Below are 15,813 nucleotides of genomic sequence, written 5' to 3'. Positions count from 1 at the left end.
TTTGTTTGCTTCAAATATAAAGTATAAAACCAGAGATGCTATATTTATTAATCATTTAATAACCGGTATATCCATTATGTCTGCATTTCTTTGATTGTTTTTGAAATTGTTTGCTGTACTCCTCTCCAGTCTTTTTTAATGTTTCCAACCTCCATTCAAACGCTTTCTGAATATCAATTCTATTATATATTTATGTACGGTCAGTTTGGTTTAAATAACAGGATTCACATACTGTACAGGAGTTCCTCAAATATGTTTTATTGAATAAGATACATTATGAGTTCACACAACATGCTAAACCATAAACAAGCATATATGAGCCTGACTACTGGCTACTCTCCTATCTATTACATCATATTTTAATTGCAATATATATATATTTTAAAAATAATATTTATTAAATTTCCAAAAATTAAAATACATAGTATAAAAAAACATAATACACAACAGCAAAAAATATAAACAAAGATGGATGCATCAAAATTACAATACTAGTACAGCTTTTTCTACATATAACAGCAATATAATTCACTTTGATTTATATTGCTGTTCACCAATATAAACTATATGTCGTTGTAGAGCAAAGTACCTTGGCTGCATATTGTTCCAGAGCAGTTATGGTATCTGGGTCAATAGTAGCATCTCCCGTGTGAAGACCTGCCACTGTGCCATCTGCCTGAATAGCTAATATGGTGTCCGATTGTGGCACTTGTACTGTATGGTGAATGTAAGCAGTGGTCCCATCTTCTAGTTGTACTGCTTGCAGGGCACTCTGGTCGTAACTGTCTGATAAATTATTTAAGATGAATATTAAGACAATAGATCATCTAGTTGTTATAAAAGGGCATAATTAAGAACACCGTCCTATTGTGAATTCTCTATTTCATTCATTATGGAATGGAATATGAATACAATGTTTAAATATCATTAGATCTACCAGTCCCCCAGATATATTCAGCAGTTTATATAGATGGCCCATAATCTTTAGCTACCCATACAGGCAAGTAACCTAAAATCTGCATGTTCTCACAAACTCACCTGTCTATGTTTCTAATGGTTAAATCACCTATGAATAAAATCCTTAGAGCTCTGGGATATTCCTTAAAGTATGGAATTTTAAGATCATTGTTAAAATAAAGTATACATTATATCAATTGACATTTAAAACAAGAATATGTGTATGTATTTATTCATTGAAGGTTTAGCAGTTAATATCCAGCATTTAGAGGGCTAAATATTATTACCACTTTACATATTTGTGCATCAGTAATTTTGTACATGACCAAAAAAACTTTTTATGCTTCAATCTCAGGATAAATTTAAGAGCATAAGTATGAAGCCATATGGATTAGCAGAAAAACATTATTTGGAATGTCCATGGGTGCATTTGTCTCACTTCATTAAATAAAATCCACCCTCAAGGAATTATCAGTTGGTAAATAAATGTGTTCTGAATTGCTTCCCACCTTTGAATCCAGATCATTGCATAGACATACCACAAAATAAACTGAGTTGTACAAAGAATTATAGGATGTTTTAATTGTTTTTCTTTAAACTTATGCAATAAAAAATGGATTGTTATTGAATTCCAAATATTTCAGAAAACAAAAAAAAATTTCTTGTTTTATGGTATAAATACAATTTGAAATACACAGGTTATTTGCAATAGTTTAGAACATATACATTGTTTTTGTGATTAGTAATAAATGTGTTGTTGTGTATTTTCTATCAACAAAATGTCATCAATGGTACTTGATGACAAAATACCTGAGCTATTTTGAAAGAAATAGCTCAGGTGATTTTGTTTGATAATTTGGGAATTAAGACTGAAAGCCACAAAGACAACAAGTGAAAAATACTTTCCCCAAGTGAAAGCATATGGGTATTAAATTTGGGTGTTTATGTAAAGAAATGTATTGATATAGGGCAAATTTTGAATAATATATTTCATAAATTGAAGAGAAATTGAGATAACCTTAGTGGAAAGTCAACAATATATTGACATAATTTACCTTTTGAAGCGTGATGTATAAAGGCTGTTGTTCCATCTTCAAGCTGAACTGCCTGCCCATCTTCTAACTGAAGACTGTCTCCTACATCAAAAAAGGAAAAAAACCATTTCAAAGATGAATATGCTATCATTACAAATGTTCAAGTCCTTATTTTAATATTTTAACTTGCACTAGAAAATATATTAATAATGAACTTCAAATTCAAAAAATTATATTTTATGCAGTGTTAAAATAACAAAGCAATATAATTAATTTTATCATGAATAGATTGAAATTTGTATTTAATGAAATATACTTACTACTTTTAGACATGGGAACATGTTGGACATAGGCAGCTGAGCCATCTTCCAGCTGTATCACCTGGCCATCCATTAATTTGCCATCTGAAATAGAAGTATATTAAACACTGAATAGCCCATCATCTCCATCAAGAGGAGCAAGCTGCAAAAAAATAGGCTACACTGCAAATTTAACCCTGGAATGCAATTTTCAACATGCAGAAATATTTTCCATAGGTCAGTCTCCAAACTTATTATCCAGCATCTGGATTTTATATATGTTATCTTTCCTGCTGCACTGGAATTACTGTATACAGAAAATATCCTCAAGTAGCTTATCTCAAGTTGAATCAGATCACCTGTTGGGAGGCTGAGAAACTGAATTAATATGGCAGTCCTCTCACTTTCCCAGACAGATTATTAAGAAAGAGATCATATGGTCTGGAAGACATCCTAAGGGTAATAGTATTCATATATTTTGCTGATTTTGGATTGGTGCTCATAATGCAGCCAAGAAAGAAGATCCACTTACATTAATGTTAATTCTATTTTGACTTCATCATTCTTTTATTCAAATAAAACAACTAGGGGAATGAATGTATAAGGTTTATGTGTGTGAAAATCAGAGGAAACTTATTTTTTTAGTTTCCTTTTCCCTTTTCTCAACCAAACAAGCAATTCAAATTCATTTTCAGAATAACCATTGGGATGCTGTTCACATATATATAGACTGATCTGGATTTCAAAGAAATGTAACAACTATTTTTTTTAGAATTGGCCCCAATGTTACATTTTAAACTATGTTATTTTTAAATAAAATGGCTACAAAAGTTCAATTTTAAAATAAAATGGCTGAAAAAGAACAATTTTTGTCCTAAGCCTCCAAAGGTCCCTCACGATATGGTTATGTCAGCAGGCCTAGAGACCCAAGATCATGTAAACTAGTGAGATGGCTCCATGACTATTAACATCCTCTGTTTATTATTCCTAGTTTTCAATGTTTTTAAATTTTGTTAATGATAATGATTTTAGATGTTTATTCTTTTAGTTTTAAGTCTTGTATGCTGACCAGAGTCACTTGTTTGTGAGACGGGCAGCCAATCAGCCAGATAGTCTCTAATTCTGGACACACACAGAGGATCTGCTGATTCTGAATTAATGAATATAGCCCTAATTGTTTCAGCCTTCTATTAATATTCATAACAAACACAATAACTTTGTAAACTGGTCACAGCATGAAAGAATAAATTTGAAATCATTTTTATTAAATAAATTGCAATAATGCTCTTCTAGATATACCTTTTGAATTGTGTTGTATATAGGCAGTGGATCCATCAGAAAGAGTAACTGCCTGTAAGCTCACTCCTTCCATATTGTCCAAGTTGTCTCCATCTACAAGAATAAAAAAAAAACCCTGGTATTTGCATTTGCAGCACTTACTACATCTCTACTGCATGAATTACTAAGACATTTTAACCTTTGGGATAAATTCTGAGTGAATTTTATGCAGCATTTTAAAACCCAAAGTACCAATATATGTTTTATGTTTAAGTTCAAATAGATTTGGGCTTGTTGGAAAGGGGATTATCCAAAAAACTTACCTTGTACAGCTACAGCTTCTGTTAAACAGAGAGTGACATGCTGAGCTTCCATCCCTCCTCCAGAGAACTCTGTCATTCCCTGAGAATCCCGATTTATCTGGGCTAGTAACATTGTCTACCTAAACATAACAGAAAGTGAATACAGATAATATTTGAATTAGATTCAAACAGTATTCCTTACACTAACACTTTAATATTTCTCAGACCATTAAGTATTTGTGATTAATTTTTTAAGGAAGGAATATTTTTGCAAATACTTATAATCCTCTAATGAGGCATTGCAAGAATCCTTGCGCCTCCCAAAAATCTTGTCTGAATTATTTTTAAACCTTATTTTGAATAGTTTTGTCCTCCAAGGGAAAATATTGTGACATGTTAAAGGTTCAAATATTAATAAACATTCTGAGGGGAATAGTTTATGCACCAAAGTGGAAAAAGTTCTAAGGAATTATGATATCCCTTTCTAAATAAGAAATTGGGGATTGAAACAGAAATATACAAGTTTGGTTTACTTTAAAGAAAAGACCACAGCATTCATACAAGGTCAAGTCAATTAGCTAATGCAATTGATACTATTGAATAATAAAAGAGGGTCTTCAGATGGTTTTTCTACATTTGCTCTGCACATGTAGGAAAACCAGCCGTTGGGCCCAGGATGGTTGATTTGTTCTGCAATAGCTACTAAATAATAGAAAGCAAATGGCAGCACTCAGCTTTCAAAAAGGCTAATCAGATCAGACTTAAGACTAGCTATCACAGAAAATTCCAGGGTGATAGGGTATACTGCAAATCGAAAACACCTGGTAGTTGCGAAAAACCCCACAATTTTCTTTGTATGTAGGTATCTGGAGATGAACTTGTCTCAAGAATATTGAATACTCGAAGGATATTTTACTTTTTTTGACAAAATATTGATATTACAAGTTATGGATTAAATTAGAAGAGACATCCCTGGGAGTCTAGTTTCACTTGATGGATATAGGCTTTTGCATATTTTTGTGACTGGGAACGGAATAAAATAAAATTCAGGTACATGATAATGTTATACTTTTTTTTGTCTTTTGTGGCTTTAGCAGGATTTACTTGTTAATCTTAGATTAACAAATCTACTTTATTTATACTTTTTTAAAAAGCAGAAACAGAGCTGCTAATTTTTGTCTTTTTGCTCTTGATTTGCAAGAATACAATCCTGCAATGACCAGAGGACCACAAAAAACAGACAATGGGTTAACATCAGCAGACACTGTGCCTTTGACTACTAATTCTTCTCATATATGCTCCTCGAAATCAGCATGTACTTTTAGTTTTTTATCTGTTTCTCTGTTTTTTTACCTCCTGCTGCCTCAGCCATCCTAGGATAATTTCATATTCCATGTTGTCTGTGCAACAGCCCTGTACCATGACTGTGATTCCTATTTTTAAAAAATTGTTTAATTATTTCTCCCACTTTTGTTGTTTGTTTGTTTGTTTATTATTGTTAATTATTATTCAGAAACATGGATAAGGAAAACTGAAAACGATAAATTCATCAACAAATCCTGGCTTATACACAATTATAAATCCAGTAATAGAATCAAGGAGCATCAGGGTAGGTACAATATGCTCCCATTCTGCAGCAGCCCATTTATAGTAACACAGAGGAGGCTGCAAAGAAAAAAAAAGTACTTTTACATTTAAAATTACAATTACAATTTTAAATATAATCAAAACTCACCAGTATGCTTTGGTATATTGTACGTGTGTATAAGATTACCAAAATCAATGCTTAAGAACATTTTAACTCTTAATGCTAATTAATTTGACAACAGATCATAGGTTTTTCTTAAATGCAACTTAATTTTATTAATTCGTTTCATTAAAATTATCAAGTACATTTTCAAAGAGAAAGTTGTTCCAGCTGTACACCACATGAATTTTTCAAGATAAAAGCTCTGTTGCATGAAAAAGGCAAAAATGAGGCAGTTTGGTCTAATGGTTAAGGCACTTGGTTGGAAACTACGAGACATAGAGTTCTAGTCCTGCCTCAGGCATGAAAGCTGGTTGGGTGATTTTGGGCCAGTTGTTCTTTCTTAGTTCAATGTACTTCACTGGGCTCTTGTGGGGAAAAATAGGAGGAAGATAGAGTATTAGATACATTCACCACCTTGAGTTGTTTATAAATGAATAATAAAGGTGAGATTGCACACATCCCCAAAAGAGGATTTATTTAGAAAAGCACAATTTCTTTCTGAGTCTAACCGGCAGAAGCAGAGAATGAATAGTTAGTTATTCCTTTTTTCCCCTAAGAAAAATGTTATCCAGTGATGTATTGCTTCTGAAATAGAAGCTCCATTTAGCTATAATGGCTACTAATGGAATCCATGAATTTGTCCATTTAGCTTTAAAATCATGTATGCCTACAACTATGACAATTTATGACACTGCATGAAAAAAAATTACTTTTGAACAATCAAATACATTCAGAATAAAGCTAATTTCATTATTAAAGAAACTGGTTAATATTTAAATTAATCCACTTGATTACTGTATATTCAAATGTGTTTGCCTATGGACAGAGCAGCATCTGGCATTATAATAAATTCCATCTCTTTCTGTGCACCCATGTGCTCCACAGGAGCCTATGAGCAGATTTCAGGAGTGGGAAATCCCATCCCATAATTCATTCATTAAATTTGGACTAATTTTGATTCTTCCCATCCTCAGTTTTATACACTTTCATAACATCTTTCGGGCACAGAGCTATCTTTTGGAAATGGAAATACTTTATCTAACTAAAAAAATAAACTTTTATTTTCTTAGGTACCAAAAAAGTGCAGTGTTGTTACATTGACAACAAAGATACTTCTTCCAATCCAAGATTTCAATTATCTCCAGCACCTCAATTCTCTCATCAGTTTTTCCGATGAAGAAAAACTGTTGCCTTTCAATTGTGGTACTGAAGAAAATTGAGAATACCTTTAACTGTAGAAATAAACTTTCTATATTACACAGATTATTCACTAGAAGAACTAATAATGAAGGAAAGCTTAAATATTTTGGTTGCATAGTGCAAAGAGTAATTAAAGAAGACCTGATACTTGGGGAAAAAAATTAAAGCCAAATGAAAAAGTGGCTAACAGAAAACAACCAGCTATATTCTATCACTAATGACATAAGCATGAGCTTACAGGAACTCAATGAAGAAATTACTGACAGTCCAGAACAACTCAGAAATAAATCCCACTAAATTAACAAGTATTTCTAAATATGATACCTGCTTATGTTGTTAAGCTTTCAGTCAATGCCTACATTCTTAGGAAAATGTTCACTTTTCTCAATGATTATTACTTCCAATTAAATAGGCATAGTCAATTTAGAATTGAGCCCAAAATTTCCACTGCTAGCAAGACAGTTGTTTAGTGAGCTTTGCCCCATTTTAAGATCTTTCTTGCCACAGTTGTTAAACAAATCACTGCAGTTGTTAGTAACATGTTTATTAAATGAATCTGGGTTCCCCATTGGCTCTGCTTGTCAGAAGACAGCAAAAGGTGATCATGACATAAATACATGCCAGTTGCCAAGCACCCAAATTTTGTTCATGTGACCATGGAGATGTTGCAATGGTTAAGTGTGAAAATTGGCCATATCAGTGACTTTTTTCAGTGCCATTGTAACTTCAGTCACCAACAGTTGTAAATCGAGGATTACCTGTACAATCAAAGCTTAGTTGTTTTTCTAATGAAAAATTCTCATCTTGTAAAGTGGGTTATTGGGAGGGGAAAAAATATGGAGAAATTTTCAGGATCCAAGACCTAATACACTGACAATTAGGACCAGCCCCATCTAAGAGCAAATGCTTCTTCAATATATTTAATACTGTAATATAGAATATAATACTATTACAAATTCAGTTCTCCATTAAGTTCTTCCCCTCTAAGGGTAATATATACCTGGGTGAATGCTCAAAATACTTCTAAGGTAAAAAATAAAGGCTTATATATAAAGGCTGTACCTTATAATAGCAAAATAAAGACCTGGGAGAGCAACATCAGTCCAAACTAGTGCTGCAGGAAACTTAATCTACTTCCTCTGATGAAAAGAATATTGAATTAATTAGGTTGACATTTCAGAATGGTAATGTTTCCTCGAGTTAATCACAGCATAATAGTTTTCTCTCGCTTGATATTTAAGACTGAATGAAACTTGATTTCAAGGCTCACATCATAAATTTCACATTAGCCTTATTGTCTTCGCAATGTTAAGATGAAATGAAAGCAATTATATTCGCTTAAACATAGATCTGAATCAATTATCCACGGATTGCGGATCAATTTTAATTAGAACAGCTAAATGAGATGGTTCCAACAATTTCTACCTGTTGCTTACCTGTCCACACGAAAGGGCAAAATCAACTCCTCCCCATTACCACCTTGGCACGAGCCTCTGCTGGGTTACAGTTCCTTCTACAGACGCGAGATTTTCCATTCACGGAATGGTCATTCTAGATTTAATCCAATATAACCCAATTACTTATCAAAAGCTCTAGTATATATATATGGGAAAATAGTTCTTAATGAACTTCTGCAAGAATAAACTCCTAAAGAACTCTCATTAGAGCAGTTAGGCACTATCTACTAGGACAACATAATTGTGTTAGGTTTAGAGAATCTAAACTTAAAGTTTTATAAACAGATGCTACTTTTTGTACTTTCTTAAAAATGAACCCAAAGCATTGCTCCTTGCCATCTGAACCTTTTATGATATTCCAATCTGTTCAGTCTATAATAAACTGTAATTTAACAAGAAGGAATATTAGATGGAAAGATTTGAGATTGATTATCTTACACAATAGCACTCAACTTTGAGGGTTACATCTAAATATAGTTAAAAATCAGTTTTTCTTAAACTTTTTTTTCTTAGGACTCCTTCTCACAAAATTATGGAGGACCTCAAAAGTGATTTGTGTCTATGGAGTGTAATTATGAATATTTCATGTATTAAAAATTAAAACTGACACCTTTGTTGGTATCACTTTTAAGGAATGCTTGTTGGGGTTTTAATATTGCATTATTTTTCAACATAGCCTGGTAAATAATTGTGATCTTGTGGTCCCCTTAGACGGTCTTGGGGGACTCCCAGGATTCTAGGACCACCCTTTAAGAATCACTGCTATAAATGAAACACTTAACACATCATTAAAGACACAGCTTACTTATCACAACTTTTATTGAAATTTTTTTCTTAATTTTGTAGGACCAATAAATAAAACGTCATAAAACCTGAGTTTAAAAAAGAAATAATGAACTGGGTTTGAGACTTAGAAGCATGCCTCACGTCTATAAGATTTTCTAATTCAGTGGACTGGAATTAGATTTAGATGCATACAACTGTAAGCAGACTCATACTCTTTCCCATGAACCCCTACACCATGACTATTTCATTCCAGGGAATTCAAGTCTCTAGCTGCTTCATAATTTATCATTTATCAATCTTGTTCCTTGTGGATGCAAGTATTATTTTCTTCTTAAATCTATTTTGATTAAAGCATATTTACTATGTTCCACTAGTGTTTGCAACTAAGCCCTCTTAATCTTTGATCTTCCCTTAAGTAGGCAGATAAATTCCTTTTAAAAAACTGACATTTTATTTATATCTGGCGTGCAATTTTCTATATTGCACATCTTAACTATATCCTACTTTAGGAATACATATATGATTTAACTGAATTTAGATCCCTCTATTGTTTTTAAGAGTTCTTAAATAAGATTTGCAAATCACATTCTAATATTAGTGGAAAAATGTATTCTCCTGATATGGATATGTATACTTTATTTATTGAGATGATACCAAGTCTATGTATGTTTTATGGGAGAATTGGAACTGTGATTTATTGCAAGATGGCAAAAATACTGTATTAAATGAAGAAAGTTACTGTTTTCAGAAGCATGTCAAAATTATGGTGACATTATTTCGTTTCATGAATAAAAGTGAAATTACTTTCTACTTTTGTTTATATATTTTTTGTGAAACCAAAATATTTGTGGCATTACCATTTTAAAAAAAAGTCTCAAGGAGACAATCCAAGCAGTCCACAATCCTAAAATCTCTGAAAACAATTAAGCCAGTTCAGATATAGGTATTAGACATGCAGTCTAATCAACCAGATCCAGCTGAATTTTAAAAAAAAATAGGACCCACAAGAAAACTTCGTTTCCTATACCTAAAAAAAAAATCCTCATGATCCGAAATGGGCCTGTTGAGAATCATATACTCAGAGCTGCTTCTGTCAGTCTTATTTGCGTATATATAATCAGAAGAAGAAAAAACGTGTTGTGCACGTCCTTAAATAACGGGTAAAGTGTTCAGACTTTACAGATCGGCCGAAGTTTAGTCGCACACACCGATTGGGAATCTCCCTTTCCGAACCTGCAGCTTCAGGTCGCCGCTCGTTCATATTCGAGGTTTTGTCAAAAATGGTTCCGCTGCTTTTTTTTTTTTTTTTTTAAAGCGCGGCATGGGTGAATTCACAAGGGAGCAAGGGGCGACGGTGACGTTTTGAGACTCCTTCGGCTCGGGATCAATGTCGGAGAACAAAAAATGCCTCAAGATCACCTTTTTCTATCATGGCTTGCAAAGGGCTATACAACATGAACCTTGTCCAGTGACGCAGCCCCTGAAGAGAAAGCTGCCTCAAGCACACTCCCCTGGAAGTCATTCCGATAACATGTCGCCCGATAGGTCCGCTTCGCCTACAGCCCGAAGACCCCGAGCGGGTACTTTACGCGGCGATTGTGTCTCTCTCCCCACCCCCATCCCCGAGACAAATACGTCGCAGGAGAAAAGACCTGGATCCAGGAAAACCGAGAAGGCGGGAATATGAAGGAGGGGGGGGAGAGGGAACGGGCGGGCGGCGGCAACGCCTCGGCTTTATTATTAATATGAGCCGCGATACTAGGGCGACTCCCCGTTTTCTCACACATTTCCCTCTGTGGAACATCGCCGCAAAGGGATTAGGCCAGACCAAACCCGAGAGTGAAGCATCCCAGTCGGAGATGGCGGCGGTTAGAATAAGGCACACTGGGTAAAAACACATTTATATACGAACCTCGCTGAGAAATTTTCCAACAATTCCTTCGTCCGACCACCATGCACCAGGACAGGAAACGGCCGTCTCAGCGCCCGCCCGCCTATCCCAGCACCGCCCAGAGCCGCGCGGGGAGGCCCTGCAACCAGCAGTTCCTTAGGTTCTCATTGGCCGCTTGACGATTCCAAACTCCACCCATAGTCGCCATTGGGCATTTTAGCTTGAGATGGCACCATCTATTGGTAATCGGCCTGTGGGACCGCCTTCACGCTACAGGGTACTTGACTATGCTGAGTTCGGGGCCGTCGCAGCAACCATTTTATATCACGTCGGGCGAGGCTGTAATGCGTCAGTGAGGGAAAAAGGGACTGGCGCCATTTTAGCCCCCCCCCCCCGGGTCTTTTCCCCATGAGGAGAGTCATAACGACATCAAAGTTTGTTTGAAGCAAACTATTTGAATTGAACCGAAGGGCTTTGTGATTAGAAGTGCTTGATAGAAGGGAAAGTGAAAAGGAAGTTCCGTCTTCGCGAAGTGCTTTTGTTGTTTTTGGAATGACCATCTTGCTAGTCACCTTGGGACTTAGTCGACCAGTGCTCAAGCTTTTATTTTCTTGGGTGGGAAGGCTTTCTCTGTCATCACCGCGACGAAAGAAGGTATCACTAGAGGAAATCCCTTCAATTTACTATCGGCCAACTTAACATAGTATTTTTGATGTCGTTCCGAGCATTAATAATAATAAAAATCCACTTTGTTCGGAACTGCCTTTATGCTCAGACGTTACCTTAACATCTCTCAGTCCTTGGTTAGGACTTGAACTGTTAAGTTTTTACCAGTCCCAAATTGAAGATGAAATCTTAAATAATATAATATGTGGGTTGTGATAGTTCTAAAGTACCTTAGAGTGACTTTCGACAGATTTTCTTTAAATAGCTTAAGTAGTTTAGTAATTACAATTGGAATGTTAAGGCTTCTACCTCATAAGAAGAAGTGAAATATTTAGATTAAATTAATTGGCCGGTTGAATAAATCTCCGAATGTACTCATTCTGATTTCCAATCAGGAATGATTATAGCTAATTCAGTGAGCAAGTAGCGTGTTTTCTCATTCTTTTTGCCTCTGTAAAGCTTTAGACAGTCTTTAGACTTCCCAATTCTTACACTATTAAGATGAGAAAGGTCACAAAAAATACACAAGTTCAAGAATCTCCGGATACACAGATGAAGTGGGTAGGGAGAACCGATGTGATCCCTGTGATCCTTAAGAGATGGGTGAAAAAGCTACAATCCTTTCAAATTAGATTACCTGGTTTAGTGGTGGGTATGATTCCTGGATGGAGTGCCTTTTTTCATTATCAGGGCTATTTTTACACTGTGTATTTGGTAAAAAGCTCAATAGAAAACAAGTTGAATTCAACATACTGTAATCCTTTTTACTTCCTCAAACCATCTCATTTTTTTTTTGAAATCTTGCTTAATGAATAGTTTGCAGATTTTCAACACATGCATTTTTGTAATCTTTTAACTGCCCTAATAGTTCCAAACTGGAAATACCTCAATTTTCCTACATTTTAACAAGTTGTTTTAAAATGTTTCCAATTCGGTGGCAATACTTGGCTGCTTCTAAAAAGTTAAGCCATCAGACCTGATTGGAACTTGGATTTTTTGTTTAATAAGTAATTGGTAATTAAAACATGTCATAAGTATCATTAGCCATCTGTCATGCCCTTATCGAGTTACATTTTTGATGGGTTTAGCCCAGGGTTAGGTTTTTACCAGTTTGGCCCGGTTTGGGCCTACCGGTAGTGGCGGTGGCGGGAGGCTCCACCCACTTACCCAGATGTCCTCAAAAATGCTCTGCACATGTGCAGGAGCGCCACGCACTCGCAAAGCAAGCATGCCCACCCACATGCTACTGATAACGAACCGGTAGTACTGGGATTTGAATCCCATCTCTGGTTTAGCCTCATAATGACTTGACGTTCCTGGAATAGCTTACAAAAGAATGCTGACAATCTTTTCTTTACAGAACTGTCAATAGTTCTGCCTTATTCTTTATTCCTTGGTCTCCAAAAATATTGCTTCATAATGAATGAGCACTGCAACTATTTTAATTGAAAGAATTATTGATTTCACACTGTTTCAGATGCCAGTAACAAGTTATTGCACTCTTCACATTTATTGCACAAGTACACTGAAGATCACTAACCAATAATAAGTGCAGTGTGCATTTATAGGAAAGTACAGTACTATAAAATATGGAAATGTGTTGTTAGTTGCGAAGTCATATCCAACCCATCGCGACCCCATGAACACTGTTCCTCCAGGCCTTCCTATCCTCTACCATCCTCTGGAGTCCATTTAAGCTCATGCCTACTGCTTCAGTGACTCCATCCAGCCACCTCGTTCTCTGTCGTCCCCTTCTTTTGCCCACAGGCTTTCCCAGCATTAGGCTCTTCTCCAGTGAAGCCTCCCTTCTCATTAGGTGGCCAAAGTATTTCAGTTTCATCTTCAGGATCTGGCCTTCTAAAGAGCAGTCAGGGTTGATCTCTAGGACTGACTTGTTTGTTCGCCTTGCAGTCCAAGGGACTCGCAGGAGTCTTCTCTAGCACCAGAGTTCAAAGGCCTCAATTCTTTGGCACTCAGCCTTTCTTATGGTCCAACTTTCACAGCCATACATTGCAACTGGGAAAACCATAAGCTTGACTATACGCACTTTTGTTGGCAGGGTGATGTCTCTGCTTTTTAGTACGCTGTCTAGATTTGCCATAGCTTTCCTCCCCAGGAGCAAGTGTCTTTTAATTTCTTGGCTGCAGTCCCCATCTGCGGTGATCTTGGAGCCCAGGAAAATAAAATCTGTCACTACCTCCATTTCTTCCCCATCTATCTGCCAGGAATTGAGAGGGCCGGATGCCATGATCTTAGTTTTCTTAATGTTGAATTTCAAGCCAACTTTTGCACTCTCCTCCTTCACCTGCATCAAGAGGCTTTTTAGTTCCTCTTCGCTTTCTGCCATTAGAGTGGTATCATCTGCATATCTGAGGTTGATATTTCTCCCGGCAATCTTAATTCCAATTTTTGATTCATCCAGCCCCGCCTTTCTCATGATGTGCTCTGCATATAAGTTAAATAGGCAGGGCGATAGTATACAGCCTTGCCGGACTCCTTTCCCAATTTTGAACCAAACAGTGGTTCTGTGTCCAGTTCTCACTGTTGCTTCTTGACCCGCATACAGGTTTCTCAAGAGACAAATAAGATGGTCTGGTACGCCCATCTCTTTAAGAACTTGCCACAATTTGTTGTGATCCACACAATCAAAGCATAGTCAATGAAGCAAAAGTAGATGTTTTTTTGGAACTCCCTAGCTTTCTCCATGATCCAGCGTATGTTAGCAATTTGATCTCTAGTTCCTCTGCCTCTTCAAAATCCTGCCTGTACTTCTGGTAGTTCTCGATCCACATACTGCTGAAGCCTAGTTTGTAGGATTTTAAGCATAACCTTACTAGCATGTGAAATGAGAGCAATGGTGCGTTAGTTTGAACATTCTTTGGCATTGCTTTTCTTTGGAATTGGAATGTAAACTGACCTTTTCCAATTGTGGCCATTGCTTAATTTTTCCAAATTTGCTGACAAATTGAGTGTAGCACTTTTACTGCATCATCTTTTAAGAATTTGAATAGCTCAGCTGGAATACCATCTTCTCCACTAGCTTTCTTGTTGCTCACATTTCCTAAGGTCCTTTTGACTTCACATTCTAGGATGTCTGGCTCAAAGTCAGTGACCATCCCATCGTGGTTATCAGGGATGTTAAGTTTGTTCTTGTATAGTTCTGTGTAATTTTGCCACCTCTTCTTAATCTCTTCTGCCTCTGTTAGGTCCCTGCCACTTTGGTCCTTTATCATGCCCGTCTTTGCATGAAACATTCCCTTCATATCTCCAATTTTCTTGAATAGATCTCTGGTCCTCCCTATTCTATTGTTTTCTTCTATTTCTTTGCACTGTTCATTTAAGAATGTATTCTTATCTCTTCTAGCTATTCTCTAGAATTCTGCATTCAACTGGGTGTATCTTTCTATTTCTCCCTAGCCTTTTGTTTCCCTTTTTTCCTTAGCTATTTGCAAAGCTTCCTCAGACAGCCATTTTGCTTTCTTGCCTTTCTTTTTCTTTGGGATGGTTTTAGTTGCTACCTCTTGTACAAGGTTGCGAACCTCCACCCATAGTTCTTCAGGCACTCTGTCTATCAGATCTAATTCCTTAAATCTATTTGTCATCTCTACTGTATACTCATCAGGGATATGATTTAGTTCATACCTGAGTGGCCTGGGGCTTTTCCCTACTTTCTTCAATTTAAGCCTAAATTTTGCAAAGAGGAGCTCATGATCTGAGCCACAGTCAACTCCTGGTCTTGTTTTTACTAACAGTATAGAGCTTCTCCATCTTTGGCTGCAGAGCACAGTCAGTCTGATTTCTGTGTTGACCGTCTGGTGATGACCATGTGTAGAGTTGTCTCTTGGGTTGTTTGAAGAGAGTGTTTGCTATGACCGTTATCTTGACAGAATTCTATCAGCCTGTGCCTTGCTTCATTTTGTATTCCAAGGCCAAACTTGCCTGTTATTCCGGTAATCTTTTGGCTTCCTACTTTAGCATTCCAATCCCCCATGATGATAAGGACATCATTTTTTGGTGTTAATTCTATAAGGTGCTGTAGGGCTTCATAGAACTAGTCAATTTCATCCTCTTCAGCACCAGTGGTTGGGGCATAGACTTGGACTACTGTGTTATTGGTTTGCCTTGGATTCGAACTGAGATCATTCTGTCATTTTGAGGATTGCATCCCAGTATTGCTTTTCCTACTCTTTTAT

At 36.2% G+C, this 15,813-nt stretch overlaps 1 protein-coding gene across 7 annotated transcripts in view; it reads right to left on the bottom strand.

The window, feature by feature from the left end:
• ZNF143 (zinc finger protein 143) overlaps window positions 1–11,098 on the bottom strand; it is a 30,795-nt gene extending 19,697 nt beyond the window's left edge. Inside the window, exons 1-8 of one of the 7 annotated variants that reach the window (XM_058159706.1) lie at window positions 10,976–11,066; window positions 8,257–8,371; window positions 5,224–5,303; window positions 3,892–4,010; window positions 3,590–3,682; window positions 2,312–2,395; window positions 2,013–2,099; window positions 590–786 (exon numbers count right to left, since the gene is read on the bottom strand). In XM_058159706.1, coding sequence (XP_058015689.1) covers window positions 590–786; window positions 2,013–2,099; window positions 2,312–2,395; window positions 3,590–3,682; window positions 3,892–4,003 — 573 coding nt within the window. In that variant the 5' untranslated portion in view covers window positions 4,004–4,010; window positions 5,224–5,303; window positions 8,257–8,371; window positions 10,976–11,066. Of the gene's footprint in view, window positions 1–589; window positions 787–2,012; window positions 2,100–2,311; window positions 2,396–3,589; window positions 3,683–3,891; window positions 4,011–5,223; window positions 5,304–8,256; window positions 9,900–10,482; window positions 10,904–10,975 lie in introns of those variants that run through there. The other 6 variants (XM_058159668.1, XM_058159689.1, XM_058159697.1 and 3 more) reach the window with 6 other exon arrangements.
• Between the last annotated feature and the right edge of the window lie 4,715 nt (window positions 11,099–15,813).

This window comes from Ahaetulla prasina, chromosome 1, assembly GCF_028640845.1.
Source record: "Ahaetulla prasina isolate Xishuangbanna chromosome 1, ASM2864084v1, whole genome shotgun sequence".
NCBI lineage: Eukaryota > Metazoa > Chordata > Lepidosauria > Squamata > Colubridae > Ahaetulla > Ahaetulla prasina.
The sequence above is the reverse complement of the archived record's forward strand: the minus strand, read 5'-3'. Positions and strand labels throughout refer to the sequence as shown.